Here is a 14,407-nt window from a genome sequence, read left to right as displayed (position 1 = left end):
AAAGTGCTGCTGCTTATAGAAATAAGGAAGGCAGAAAGAGGAAGCGTTTGGGAGAAACAAAACCACAGACCCAGGACAGGAGGGAGGTGGTGGCTCCCTCTGTGAGTCAGTTGACAGTATTATAAACATCTCCCCAAAGCCTCCTTATCTTTTTGGGGTCATCCATCCTGTGAGAGGCCCAGTGGCTCTTCCTGTGAAGCAAGGCAGAGAGTGGAAGAGTCCTTAATTTTTCACTCTCTTCTACTTCACATACAATGAAAAAATCCACAGTTCTGCCCCCAAGCCCTACTTTCCATGATCCCTATCCACTTCCACAGTCAAGTTCAGTTGACGACTCAAGACGTCTTGCTGGCACCTCCCCATTAACCTCCCTCCTGCCTCCTATCTTGGGCCCTCACTATCTGATGAAGTGGTTTATATTCATGGCCCCAAACTTATCTGTCACTGACCCTACCCAGCTTAAAACCATCCACAGCTGTCCTCCTTCCTGCAAGTAAATTCTAACTATCTCCACCTGAGAATCCATGAGGTTGACGATCTGGCTGAGCTAAATTCTGCAGCCTGAGCAAAACTGGGTCCTCTCAAGAAACCAAACTCATCCCAGTTGACCAGCTGCCCTCCCCAGACACACACACAACCTGAGTAAATACCATATTTGTCCCTTCTCATCAGTGGCCCCCTGTACCAATTGGAACATAGCCAACTCCATCAAAACTTCCTAGACCATGATAACAACAAAGAAGTCTTCCTGCCTGATCCCACTCACCCGTGAATGTATTTTTTTTGTGGGATTTTGTGGAAGGGCTACATGAGAAATTCTCATAAACCACTTAGAATACTGATCACTCATCATCTAGGGGTTGGATTAACATTGGATTTTTTCACTGTTTATATTAATATAGTCAACTTACACAACAGTATCTATAGAGTGGTGCTCTTCTCAAAACAACAATTTGCTCATATGGTCCTTTACTGAAAATTTTCCTGATGCTTAAAGATATAAGTCAGAAATAGCTGCAAAGTAAACAAGTCCTGTGTGACCAGAGTGCAACACTATCTGATTACTCAAAGTTCTTAGACTATTTCACCCTCTTCCTTGTCGAGTATGCAAGCCCCTCCGCACATTTGTGGTAACTCTTATATTTTCATGGTTTCTCCTTCTTCAGAAGGTCCCCACAGTCCCACATCAATGAAATTGTGATGCCAAAATCCTGGTACATCCAACATAGAGACAAAAAAAGGACAAAATCAATTGTGGGAGAAAAAAAACAAGTACTTAGAATCTCAATACTATTCTGGTAGGAGTAGAAACTGCTGCATTCAATTTGCAGAGTAGATAATAATTATCTTCAGTCTATTTGGGGAGTAAATAATTATAAGTTAAAAGGAAGAGACACACAGCTGTCCTTTTACCTGATAATGTGTTGTGTGTGTGTGTGTGTGTATATATATATATATATATATATATACACATATATATCCTGGATTGAAATGTGTGCATATAAACAGTGATATATTTATGAGAGGGTTGACAGGGGATTCATTCATTTTAGACACAAGAGATAGGACTAAATCGCACAAATCATGAATATCCGCATTATATATATTCAATATTACCTAGAAGTAAAAATACACAAACTTCTGGGTTACTGAATTTGTGGGCATATAGTTTTTCATAGTATTCTCTTATAATCCTCTGTATCTCTGCAGTGTCTGTTGTAATTTCTCCTCTTTTATTTCTAATTTTATTTATTTGATTCTTCTCTCTTGTTTCTCCGTGAGTCTGACTAAGAGTTTGTCAATTTTATTTATTTTCTCAAAGAACCAGCTGTTAGTTTCATCAATCCTTTCTACTGTTTTTTTAGTCTCTATTTCATTTATTTCTGCTCTGATTTTTATTATTTCCCTCCTTCTGCTGATTTGGGCATGGTTTATTCTTCTTTTTCTAGTTCTGTTAGGAGCATTTTAAGATTACTTATTTGAGATTTTCCTTGCTTGTTGAGGTGGACCTGTATTGCTATGAATTTCCCTCTTATCACCACTTTTGTTGCGTCACATAAGAATTGGTATGTTGTATTTTCACTTCCCTTTGTCTCCAGGTATTTTTTTAATTTCCCCTTTGATTTCTTCAATGATCTAATGGTTGTTCAATAGCATGTTGTTTAGTCTCCACATATTTCTGACTTTCCCAGTTTTTTATTGTGGTTGATTTCTAGCTTCATAACATTCTGGTTAGTAAAGATGTTTGGGAATTCTTACACTCATACAATCTCCCAAGGCTGAATAAAGAAGAAATAGAGAACATGAATACACCAACCACAAGTACAGAGATTGAAGCACTAATTGAAAACCTCCAAAAAAACAAAAGTATAGGACCAGATGGCTTCTCTGGAGAATTCTATGAAACATGCAAAAAAGATTTAATACCAATCCTTCCCAAACTATTTCAAAAAATTGAAGAAGGTGGAACACTTCCTAACACATTCCATGAGGCAAACATAACCCTAATACCAAAACCAGACAAGGACAACAAAAAGAAGGAAAAGTATAGGCCAACTTCGCTGATGAACTTAGATGCAAAAATTCACAACATAATGTTGGCAAACCAAATACAGCAATGCATCAAAAAGATCATAGACCATGATCAAGTGGGATTTATTCCAGGGATGCAGGGATGGTTCAACATCTGCAAATCAATCAATGTGATATACCATATTAACAAAGTGAGGAATAAGAATCAAATGATAATCTCAATGAGGCAGAGAAAGCATTTTACAAGATCCAAAATCCACTTATGACAAAAATTCTCAATAAAATACACATAGAAGGAAAGTACCTCAACATAATAAATGCCATATATGACAAACCCTCAGCCAACATCATACTTAATGGTGAAAAAAAGAAAGCCAGCCCCCTGAGAACAGGAATGAGATAAGGGTGCCACTCTCACCACTCCTATTCAACATAGTACTGGAAGTGTTGTCCAGAGTAATTAGGTAAGAAAAGGAAATAAAAGGAATCCAATTTGAAAAGGAAGAATTGAAACTTTTGCTATTTTCAGATTAAATGATTCTCTATATAGAAAACCCTAAAGAATCCACCGGAAAACTATCATAAATAGTCAACAACTTCAGCAAAGTTTCAGGGTACAAAATTAATTTAAAGAAATCAGTTGCACTCCTATACACTAACAATGAACTAGCAGAAAGAGAAGTCAAGAATATGATCCCATTTACAGTCACAACAACAAGAATAAAATACCTAGGATTAAACTTAACCAAAGAGGTGAAAGGCCTTTACACTGAAAACTATAAGATATTATTGAAAGAAATTGAAGAAGACATAAAGAAATGGAAAGATATTGCATGTTCATGGGTCAGAAGAATAACCATATTTAAAATGTCCATACTACCCAAAGCAATCTACAGATTCAATGCAATCTCAATCAGAATCCCATTGATATTCTCCACAGAAATAGAACAAAGAATCCTAAAATTTATATGGAACAACAAAAGACACCAAATAGACAAAGCAAACCTGAGAAAAAAGAGCAAAGCTGGAGTCATCACAATCCCTGACTTCAAAACATACAACAAAGCTATAGTAATCAAAACAGCATTGTACTGGCACCAACCAGACAAACAGATCATTAGATCCAAACTGAAAGCCTAGAAATAAAACTACACATCTATGGACAGTTAATCTTTCACAAAGGAGCCAAGAACATAAAATGGAGAAAGGTAAGTCTCTTCAATAAAGGGTGTTGGGAAAACTAGACAGCCACATGTAAAAGAATGAAAGTAGACCATTATCTTGCACCATACACAAAAATAACTCCAAATGGATTAAAGATTTGAATGTAAGACCTGAAAGCATAAAACTCCTAGAAGAAACTATAGGCAGTACACTGTTTGACATTGGGCTTAGCAACATCTTTTCAAATACCATGTCTCCTTGGGCAAGGGAAACAAAAGAAAAAATTAATGATTGAGACTACATCAGATTAAAAATCTTCTGCAAAGCAAAGGAAACCATGAACAAAACGGAAAGACAACCCACCAACTGGGAGAAAATATTTGCAAATCATTTATCAGACAAGGGGTTGACCTCCAAAATATATAATGATGTCACAATGAACTCAAAAACTACAAAAAAACAAACAACCCAATCAAAAAGTGGGTAGAGGAAATGAACAGACATTTTTTCCAAGGAAGATACACAAATGGCAAACAGACACATGAAAAGATGCTCAACATCACTAATTATTAGGGAAATGCAAATCAAAACTACAATGAGATGTCACCTTACACTGGTCAGAATGGCTATAATTACCAAGAAAAAAACAATAAATGTTGGAAAGGATGTGGAGAAAAGGAAACGCTCATACACTGCTTGTGGGAATGCAAAGTGGTGCAGCCACTATGGACAACAGTAATGAAATTTCTGAAAAAATTAAAAATAGAAATAGCATATGATCCAGCTATCCCACTACTCAGTATTTATCCAGGGAACTTGAAATCAATGATCCAAAGAGATTTATGCACCTCTGTGTTCATTGCAGCATTATTCACAATAGCCATGATGTGGAAACAACCCAGGTGCCCTTCTACAGATGAATTGATAAAGAAGGTGTAATATATATATATATATATATATATATATATATATATATGCAATGGAATACTACTCAGCCATAAAAAAGGACAAAATTATCCCATTTGCAAAAACATGGATGGAACTCGAGGGTGTAACGTTAAGAGAAATAAGCCAGGGAGAGAAAGACAAATACTGCATGATTTCAGTCATATGTGGAAGATAACAAACACATGGATAAAGAGAACAGATTAGGAGTTACCAGAGGGGAAGTGGGTTGGGGGTGGTTGAAAGTGATGAAGGGGCACATATATATGATGATGGATAAAAATTAGACTACTGAGGGTGAGCACAGTGAAGTGTATTCAGGATTGATAAACAATGATGTACACCTGAAATTACACAATGTTATAAACCATTATAATCCCAACAAAATTACTTTAAAAAAAGATATCCTGCATTCGCTTACTTTCATTTTGAATTTCCAGACCGCATTTGTTTTGATCAAGATTTGTTTGTTTTATACAATAATGTCACCAGTTTTCATGTTATATATTGTATTTCTAATTTTAGGTTATTCTCATTGTTAGTATAGATATTTACATTTATAATTTTGAACATTTTTTAAATTCTTCCTCTCCTTTAAATAAGAAAAAGGCATTTCACAATAGCTAAACTTTTTTCTTTTTAATATTCAGCTTAAACTCCACCTTCTTTTCTTTTTTTAAAAAAGATTGACACCTGAGCTAACATCTGTTGCCAATTTTTTTTTCCTTTCTTCTTCTTCTTCTTCCCCAAATCCCCCAGTACATAGTTGCATATTCTAGTTGTGAGTGCTTCTGGTTGTGCTATGTGGGATGCTGCCTCAGCGTGGCCTGATGAGTGGTGCTATGTCCTCACCCTGGACCCGAACTGGTAAAACCCTGGGCTGCTGAAGTGGAGTGCACGGACTTAACCACTCAGCCACGGAGCCAGCTCCTAGCTAAACAATTAGTACTTATTTTCTTGCAGGATCTCTCCCTCTCTGTCTCTCTCTCTCTCTCACACACACACACACACCCTACAAATATTTTGTTTCAGCTTCCTTAAATTAAAATGTATATGTGCATGTATATCCAATATAGTTTTCCAAACGTTTATTTGTTTGGCCATATTTTTTTCTCACTTTTGCCTCTCACTTTCTCTATTTCATGTCTCTAGTTCTTTTGGCTTAATTACATACATTAGTTTTGCTTTAGTGAGCATGTAAACAATAAAATGTCTAAAACCTTGTATATCTTTAAATGCCTTATTTTCATTCTTTATTTTTCTAAAGATCCTGGAAAACATTATCTTAAGTAAAGGATATGATCGAACTGTGAGGAGGGAAAAATATATCTGATGGTTAAGGATCATCTATCGCAAACACCCTCCTCATCCCTCATAAAGTTGAAGCCTGACTTGATGGGTTTAACGTGTGAGACATGAGTCCAAGCAGCCAGACATGCCCCACGTCTCCTTGTACTTAGGTATTTTTCCCCAGCTGACCCTTTAGCCCCTTAATAGTAATTTGGGTGAGTAGAATTATTCATTTTCAATTAATTCCTTGAATGTATTTTTCCCACATCTTTTGCTATTTTTTGAAATGTCTTCTTCCATTAAAATTCCTTCAATTTGCCATGATATATCAAAACTCAAATGTCATTGATATATTCGTGCACCCCAGCACTTACATGTTCTTTCTGCATCTCTGTAAAATGCCCACCATTTGCCTCTAGGACTGCTGCAGACGTCATTCTCACTGCTTTCCCCTGAAACTCACGGCATACATGGTCCTTCTCTTTCTAGTCCCCATGCATTTTAATTTTATAATTCCAGTTTCTCTGTATTGCATCCTACAAAATTTCCCTCAATATTGTACTCTAGTCTCATAAGCGGATCTTCAGTTGTACTGTCTCCTTGATGGAAAGAATATTTTGAGTGTGATAAATGAAAGTATTAATTTTTACCTCTAAGTATTTGCCAAATTCATTTCTAAAATCTATATTATTCTATAACACACCTTCTGTTGTTTTTCAAGAATTCAATTTCCTACTTTATTTTTTCAGATAATTAAACACAGTTACATAAAATGAGTTTCCTATATTGCAGTATTCTATTTCTTTGGATAAGATAGCCACCATTACTGACTCTGTATATTGTCTTTCATAGCATTATTCGTTATTAGGATTTGTCTTTGATGTCCATTCTTGTTGGATGCTCACCTCTCACACACCTGATTTCCCACAAAGAGTTTCTCCCAGGACTATCCTGACTTTCCTGGCTGAAAGGGGTAGACTGGTGCAGCTACCCTGCCCCGTGGCAGCCTCTCTCCTAAACTTGGCATCTGACTAGGGATGTGCCCAGCGGGGATGGTTCCACCATGAGCCCCACACTCACACATGGTCATATATCCATGTGAAACTATAGTGAATTAAATCTGTTTCACACACATGGGACATACCTCAGTTCTGACCATGGTCCTGGGTCAGTGGTCAGAGATAACACAGCACCTGCCTTCAAATATGTGGGAGTAGCATTCAGCTTCCAACTTTTACCTTGAGCTCCGCTCCCCTTTCTGCCTGTGAGGACCTGAAGCGCTTCTCCTGTCGACACAGAAGTGGAACCTTCGCTCTAATGGCCGCTTGCTGGTCTCAGGCACCTGTGGAGCCTCAGCTTTGGCCTCTTTGTTTGTCGCAGTCCCCTCTCTATTTTGGAGCAGTCATATCTCTTTTTCTACAGTTCACTGTGGCTACATATTTCAGAAATTATGTGAACAGCGTTTCTCAGTGTTAGGAGCAGATGGAGGCTCTTCATTTGGCATATCAATCATCCACCCTGACTGCGGAGTCCAACACCTTGTTTGTCTCACGTCTCAAACTCCACATGTCTTTTGTTTTTATTGCAGTAACATTGGATTATAACATTACATAGCTTTCAGATGTACATCATAATCTATTTCGAATTCTGTGTATATTACATCATGTTCACCATCCAAAAACTAATTATCGTCCATCACCACACATGTGCCTAATCACCTCTTTTGCCCTGCCCCCTCTCTCCTTCCCCTATGGTAACCACCAATCCAATCGCTGTTGCTATGTGTGTGTTCATCGTTGTTTTTATCTTCTACTTGTGACTGAGATCATATGGTATGTGGTTTTCTCCCTCTGACTTATTTCACTCAGCATAATACCCTCAAGGTCCATCCACGTTGTCACGAATGGCCAGATTTCCTCATTTCTTACTGCTGAGTAGTATTCCATTATGTATATATACCACATCTTCTTTATCCATTTGTTACTTGATGGGCACCTAGGTTGCTTCCAAGTCTCGTCTATTGTGAATAATGCTGCAGTGGTCATAGGGGTGCCTGTATCTTTATGCATTTGTGTTTTCAAGTTTTTTGGATAAATACCCATCAATGGAATAGCTGGATCATATGGTAGATCTATCCCTAATCAAATCACATACATCTTAATCAGGTCCAGAAGTTAACAATGATTAATCCCTCCCATGTCCCAGATCAGTGACCCCACAGCAACTCTGAGGAGTGGAATGCATGACTAAATGCTGCAGACAAGGAAACTGAGGGTCAGAGATTGAATGTTAATGATCAAGGTCACATGGGCAATGGATGTTGAAGGAATATTTAAATAAGAATCATCTTGTCCTCCAAATCAGAACACTTTCCACTTATTGAACCCTAAAGCTAAAGACAGAACCCCCAGATGAGGAGAAGACCTCTGCCCAAGGGAGCAAATGGCACTGAGGAGGCAAGAATGACTCAGAGATTTGTTCCCTGAGAGATGGGGAGGGGGGATGCCTTTGCAATAAAAAAGAGAAGCCCAAGAAAGGGGTGGGATAGAAAGAAAGCCCACACTCCGGGTCCAGGAGAGGAGTGATGTTTCCTTCCCTATTTCACTTCATTTCTCCTTTGTGCTTAGTGTCACAATGACCTCGACCTGAACTGTACAGTTAGATGTTGAGCATGTGTCTCTGCTGATCTGAGCTCTGCAGGCAGCAGGAAACTGTGTCTTCCCTGAAGCATCTCCAGGGCCTGCATGACCACTGTCCATGGTGAGGGCCCCACAGGGATGTGTTGATGGATGTGCTGAGGATGAAGGAGACCTCATGGGGGAGGCTCTGAGATAGAAGGACATACCCTGGGTCACCCTCACCTGGAAGAGGTGTCTTTGCCTCTGTTTGCTGCTCCAAACTGTAAATGAAAGCCAGGCTTCTGGGAAGGGCAGTTCCCCTTCTTGTGGGGCTGCTGACATGACAACCCGGTGCTGGGGAGGACCAGCCTTCTAGTGACCACACCTTGTGCCTCTGTCTGTCTGTGGTCTCCTTGATCTACACAGCTGGGGCCACAGGGAAGAGAGGCCATGACTCCCACCCTCACAGCCCTGCTCTGCCTTGGTGAGATTGAGGAGTGTGAGGGGAAGCCATAGTCTGGGAGGGGCCCCACCCCACAGCCAGGCCCTGGTCTGTCAGGAGACCCCAGGACTCAGGAGGCTCATGGGGAGGAGGGTCCTGTTCAGCTTCAGGGGCAAATCTCTTACAGGGAACTCTCTTCCAGGGCTGAGCATGGGCCCAAGGATCCCAGTTCAGGCAGGTGAGTCTGTCCCTAGGTGTCCCACATCCAAACTCCTCAATGGGGACAAGGAGCCACCTCAGAGAGCTGGGGATGGAGGACAGCAGTTCTGGGCTGAGGGATGAGGGTGTCTGGGAGGGTCCTGGTCCCGATACCTGTGGAAATTGGGGTGGGGAATGTCTTGAGACACAGCCTCTGATTCCCTTCCAGGGACCCTCCTCAAACCCACCATCTGGACTGAGCCAGGCTCTGTGGTCCCCTTCAGGATGCCTGTGACCATGTGGTGTCAGGGGACCCTGGAGGCCCTGGAGTACCGTCTGGATAAAAAGGGAAGCCCGGAGCCCTGGGACCGAGTGAGTCCTCTGGGCCCCAGGGACAAGGCCAAGTTCTCCATCTTATACATGACAGATCAATATGCAGGGCGATATTTCTGTTACTATCTCAGCCCCATTGGCTGGTCAGAGCACAGTGACCCCCTGGAGCTGGTGGTGATAGGTGAGAGCACACTCTTGGGTCCCAGCCTCAGGCTCTAGCTTTAGGAAGGGCATCTGCTCTCAGGGGTGTGGCCCCTCTCACAGACTAGCCCTGGAGAATATGAGGGAGATGTGACCCCATTTAACACACTGCCTCCTCCTCTCCTAGGAATCTACAGCAAACCTACCCTCTCAGCCCTGCCGAGCCCTGTGGTGACCTCAGGAGGGAACATGACCCTCCAGTGTGACTCATGGCAGGGATTTGACAGGTTCATTCTGACTAAGGAAGGAGAACACAAGCCCTCCTGGATCCTGGACTCACAGAGACACCCCAATGGGAAGTTCCAGGCCTTGTTCCCTGTGGGTCCCATGATCCCCTTCCACAGGTGGACATTCAGATGCAATGGCTATTACAGGAAATACCCCCAGGTGTGGTCACACCCCAGTGACCCCCTGGAGCTCCTGGTCTCAGGTGAAGCTCCTCATCCCTGCGCCCTCTGTTCCTATGATCTATCTGGGGTCCTATCCTCAAGATGTGTGTGGGCTGGGATGGATGTGACGGGTCTCTGAGGGAAGGTCACCCAGAGGGGATCTGCCCCTCAGAGGACCTCCAACCCCTGCCCACCCCGTTCCCTCTCACCTGGGGTCTAAAAGGTGCCAGGTTGGCAGAAGAGGGCTCTTGGTGTTGGCACAGGACAGATATAGGAGAAGAGTAAGAGTCAGGTAGGGACTCCAGGGTCAGCCCCAGCCCTTCACTCCCTTCCTGTCTCATTCTAGGACCCAATGTGGAACCCAGACGCCCACCGACAGGTCCCATCTCCACAACCGGTGAGTCACTGAATCCCCTTTTCTCAGAGGGAGCACAGACCACCCAGGGCAGTTCTGAGAGTCTCTCTGAGGATCTAATGCCCCTCAGATATTCATGGACAGGTTTGTGTCCCAGGGGAGCTGGGGCATCTTTTGTACATCTCTTGAATTTTTTCTCTTTAATTTTAACCATGGTGAGATACATGTGAAAGACTTCTTAGTGTCAACATTTGGATATTAACTCCACTGAATCACATCTATTATTAATTCACACTTTCTGACTTGTATAAGCCTATTTAGAAATTTTACATTTGTATGTATAATTAGAATTGATCTATATTTTTTCTTTTTTTATGTTAAAACTGGTTAAAATAGATTTGCAGGGTTACTTATTTTTGTGCTCACTCCATTTTGTAATATCACTGATTTTCATGTTCCCTTAGGCTTTGAAGACCACAAATGTGGACTTTCTTGGTTTTGGACATTTGAAATGGGCAGGGTAGAAGTTATATTTTCTTTTTCTTTCATTTAGTGTTTATTGAGTGCCATTAAATATTACATGATTTTAATATCAAAGAAGCTGAGAAATTCACACATTCTTACAACTCACTTACCCAGCATTGTAGCATGAAAAAGTTCAAATATAAAATTGAATGACTAGTCTTCTCTCCTTGAAAAATGTCCAAGTCTGATAAGTTTCCAGAGTTCTTTCAAACAGGGAGAGAAAGAGAGAGAGATGATGATGGTGGTGGTGGTGATGATGATGGTTATGGAAACTCGCTCATCTCTCCTGTCATTTCCAGCCTGTCTTGAATGTACCAAGCCCCCAAATCTCAGCTTTCCTTTCTCCTTTGGACCCTCCCTATTTCCTACAGACATGACTGTATTCCTTATTGAAGAACAGACTGAGATCTTTCTAGGGACCTGATCTTTCTGTGGCCTGTGATGAACCTAGTCTGGGTCTTCACATGGCTCTTCTCAGGCTCCTTTTCCTATTCAGGAATCAGCTTCAAAGTCATCTCCATGTGTGACCCTCACTGAGATACTGTGTATAAAAGACCTGCGTCCTTATTAAATAATTTACTTCTTGTAATTAACCCAACCTACTCTGTATGGGTTGAATTTTCTCTCTTCTCTCATATGTATATGACCAACCTCTCAACCATGGATCCTGGGTCCTCAGTTGATGAATAAATGGAAGCTCTCATATCTGGAAAAGTTAGCTTACATTGTCCATATCCCAGAATGAACAGAGAGCATACAAGAAGTCCATTATTTCCGTATTGGGAGACCACTTTTCTCAACAATCCTGAGCAATTTGGACACATTCAAACTCTGTTACAAAGTGCCTCAGAAGCAAAATCTAAATTCAAAACACAAAGGGAGACTGAAAGAATCCAATGAGAACAGAGGGAATCCTTTTACAGCAGAGGAGGGGTTCATTAAGGGACTACTCAACAGTTGTCATGAGAAACAGAGGGAATTATAAGATCTCAGAGCTCATGGGAAAGCCTTGAGTTGCATCAACTCTTCATCCATGCCCACTTTTTTTTTTTGGTTCTCAGAAATGTCTGACACCATCAGCCTATCACAAAACAAGTCAGACTCCAAGAGTGGTGAGTAGGAGAAATTCTCAGTTATGGGGCTGCTGCAGTGGGTAATGTCCTGTCAAGGGGTGGCAGGTGCCTGGGTGGACATCCAGGGATCCTCAGGTGATTTTGGTCTGCCCTGATCTCTGTGGCCTCTCTGCACACAACTCCTAGATTCATATCCCAGAGACTACACAGTGGAGAATCTCATCCAGATGGGCATGGCTGGCTTGATCCTGGTGGTCCTCGGGATTCTGATATTTCAGGCTCAACACAGCCCAAGAAGACCCCAAGACGCAGCCAAGAGATAACCATAAGAGAGAACAATGTGCTGTTTAGAGTGGTAGAGACTTGGAAAGAAATCTTGTATTCCCAGGAGGATCTGGAAGAACATTTGGGGCATATGTTGTGTAAAATGTCTGCAGGCCATTGGTAGGTGGAGGAATTCATGTACAGGGACATGTCTGGTCTCTTCTTCCATTAAACTATGGAACATTCCTTCCCAACCACTGTTGAGTTATCTTGATGAGTTCATGACTTTCCTCCTTTCTGTGAAATTAGCATATGTTCCACATGGCAGATTTGAGTCCACACTTCCTTACCCTCTCATGCAGTGGTACATTTTCATGTAACACATATTTTTTAAATTTCTAATTGCCACATACCTTGATGTGTATTAAGGAGTCTCCACCTCTTCATTCAGAGTATGCAATATGTCTTGATAAATCAATAAATGTCTTTAACAAGGATTCAGCCTGAAAGAGAGAAATAAAAATTATGTCCTAACATCCACTCTGGATGCCACATGCCCTTCAAATTTCATCATATTCTACCTGTGTAGTTTCTTCATAAATATCATTGGGAATCAAGACATTACTATCTGAAATGACAGCAGGGTTCTTACTGCTCTTAAAAAAACAGGGTTAAAAACACTAATTCAAGGCTTTCTTCAGTTTCTCTTCTGTATGTAGTCCCTTCGTGGCCAACTTTAGTGTGCCAATGTGAGGTCTCAGATGCAGAGTGATGCACAGAATTGATTTTACAAAACAGTCCAAGCCAGTATGACACCTTGAATTCCACCTTGCTGACCCCAAAGTGCACCTGTGTTTCCTTGCATTTTATGTATAATGATCATTCCTACTTCAATGTTGTGGCACAGTCTCAGAGAAATCACAAGGCCAAAATGTCAGCACATTCAGGAGAGGTACAAAGAGAAAAATGGTAAATATCTGTTGTGGGAGACAATGGTGAGCATATGGTATCCTGATTCTTTACTTGTAGGAGTGCGAAGTACATCCATCAATTTAGAGAGTAGATGATATTTATCTAGTTAAATTAAGAGACACACAGCTATGATCTTTAAGTATACACCTTAGAGAAAATGTGTACATATGCACCAGGATCCATTCACAAGGACACTGAAAAGAGAGTTATTCACATCAGTCAAAATCATTTTAAGACTGCATGCACCAGAAAAGAGAGAATTTGGGGTCCTACATAGAAAAATCAAATATCACATGTCAGTGAGAATGAATAAACTAAAATTCAAGTGGTCCTTTGTATCCATCTTCAAACACAATAGTGAATAAATGTAAGAAGATTACAAAAACCACATCTTTAGGATTATCCCATTTACCTAATGTTAAGAGGGAAACCTCATGTATTAATTAGGGCTGTATACTTAAGGTAAACTCTATGAATAAAGGAGAGAAAAGAATTCCATCAAATCCATGATGGTGGTTACAAATAAAGTGAGATTACATCGTTTTGTTCAAGACTGAAACCACAGAATTTTCTGGAATACTGGCAATGTTCTTTTTGACTTTTGTTTGATGACTGGGAAGTCTACTTGTCATTACTGGTAGACAGTGCGTTTCTTTTTTTCTTTTTTTTTAAAAGATTGGCACCTGGGCTAACAACTGTTGCCAATCTCTTTTTTTTCTGCTTTATCTCCCCCAACCCCCCCGTACACAGTTGTATATCTTAGTTGCATGTCCTTCTAGTTGTGGGATACAGCGCGTTTCTATTCTATAAACTCTCTTTACTTTCCATACAATTTATTAAGTTGGGTTGAAATAGGATGGTGAGAGCCGCGTCCTACACTAGTGACTAATTCCTAACAAAGTGGCCGTTGGTTTGTTATAGCACATACTTCCCACGTTAACATTGAGTTTTCCTCAAAACATGACCTCCACCTGTCTGATCACCCTCACCTGAATCTAGTCAGACAATGAGCTGCTTTTCAGGTGAGAAACTGGGTCTCTGAAAAACCAGTCTGGCAAATCCTAGACCATATACAATTAAGAATTTAAAGAGGGTTCATGAGAATT

General features: G+C 40.8%; 1 protein-coding gene across 1 annotated transcript in view; it reads left to right on the top strand.

The window, feature by feature from the left end:
- Nucleotides 1-12,514, top strand: part of LOC124251409 (leukocyte immunoglobulin-like receptor subfamily B member 3) — a 28,116-nt gene extending 15,602 nt beyond the window's left edge. Inside the window, exons 7-10 of the mRNA XM_046684175.1 lie at nucleotides 9,851-10,153; nucleotides 10,459-10,509; nucleotides 12,054-12,104; nucleotides 12,252-12,514. Coding sequence (XP_046540131.1) covers nucleotides 9,851-10,153; nucleotides 10,459-10,509; nucleotides 12,054-12,104; nucleotides 12,252-12,388 — 542 coding nt within the window. The 3' untranslated portion in view covers nucleotides 12,389-12,514. The remainder of the gene's footprint in view (nucleotides 1-9,850; nucleotides 10,154-10,458; nucleotides 10,510-12,053; nucleotides 12,105-12,251) is intronic.
- Nucleotides 12,515-14,407: the final 1,893 nt, after the last annotated feature.

This window comes from Equus quagga, chromosome 13 (assembly GCF_021613505.1).
Source record: "Equus quagga isolate Etosha38 chromosome 13, UCLA_HA_Equagga_1.0, whole genome shotgun sequence".
NCBI lineage: Eukaryota > Metazoa > Chordata > Mammalia > Perissodactyla > Equidae > Equus > Equus quagga.
This window is presented reverse-complemented; position numbering and strand designations above follow the sequence as displayed.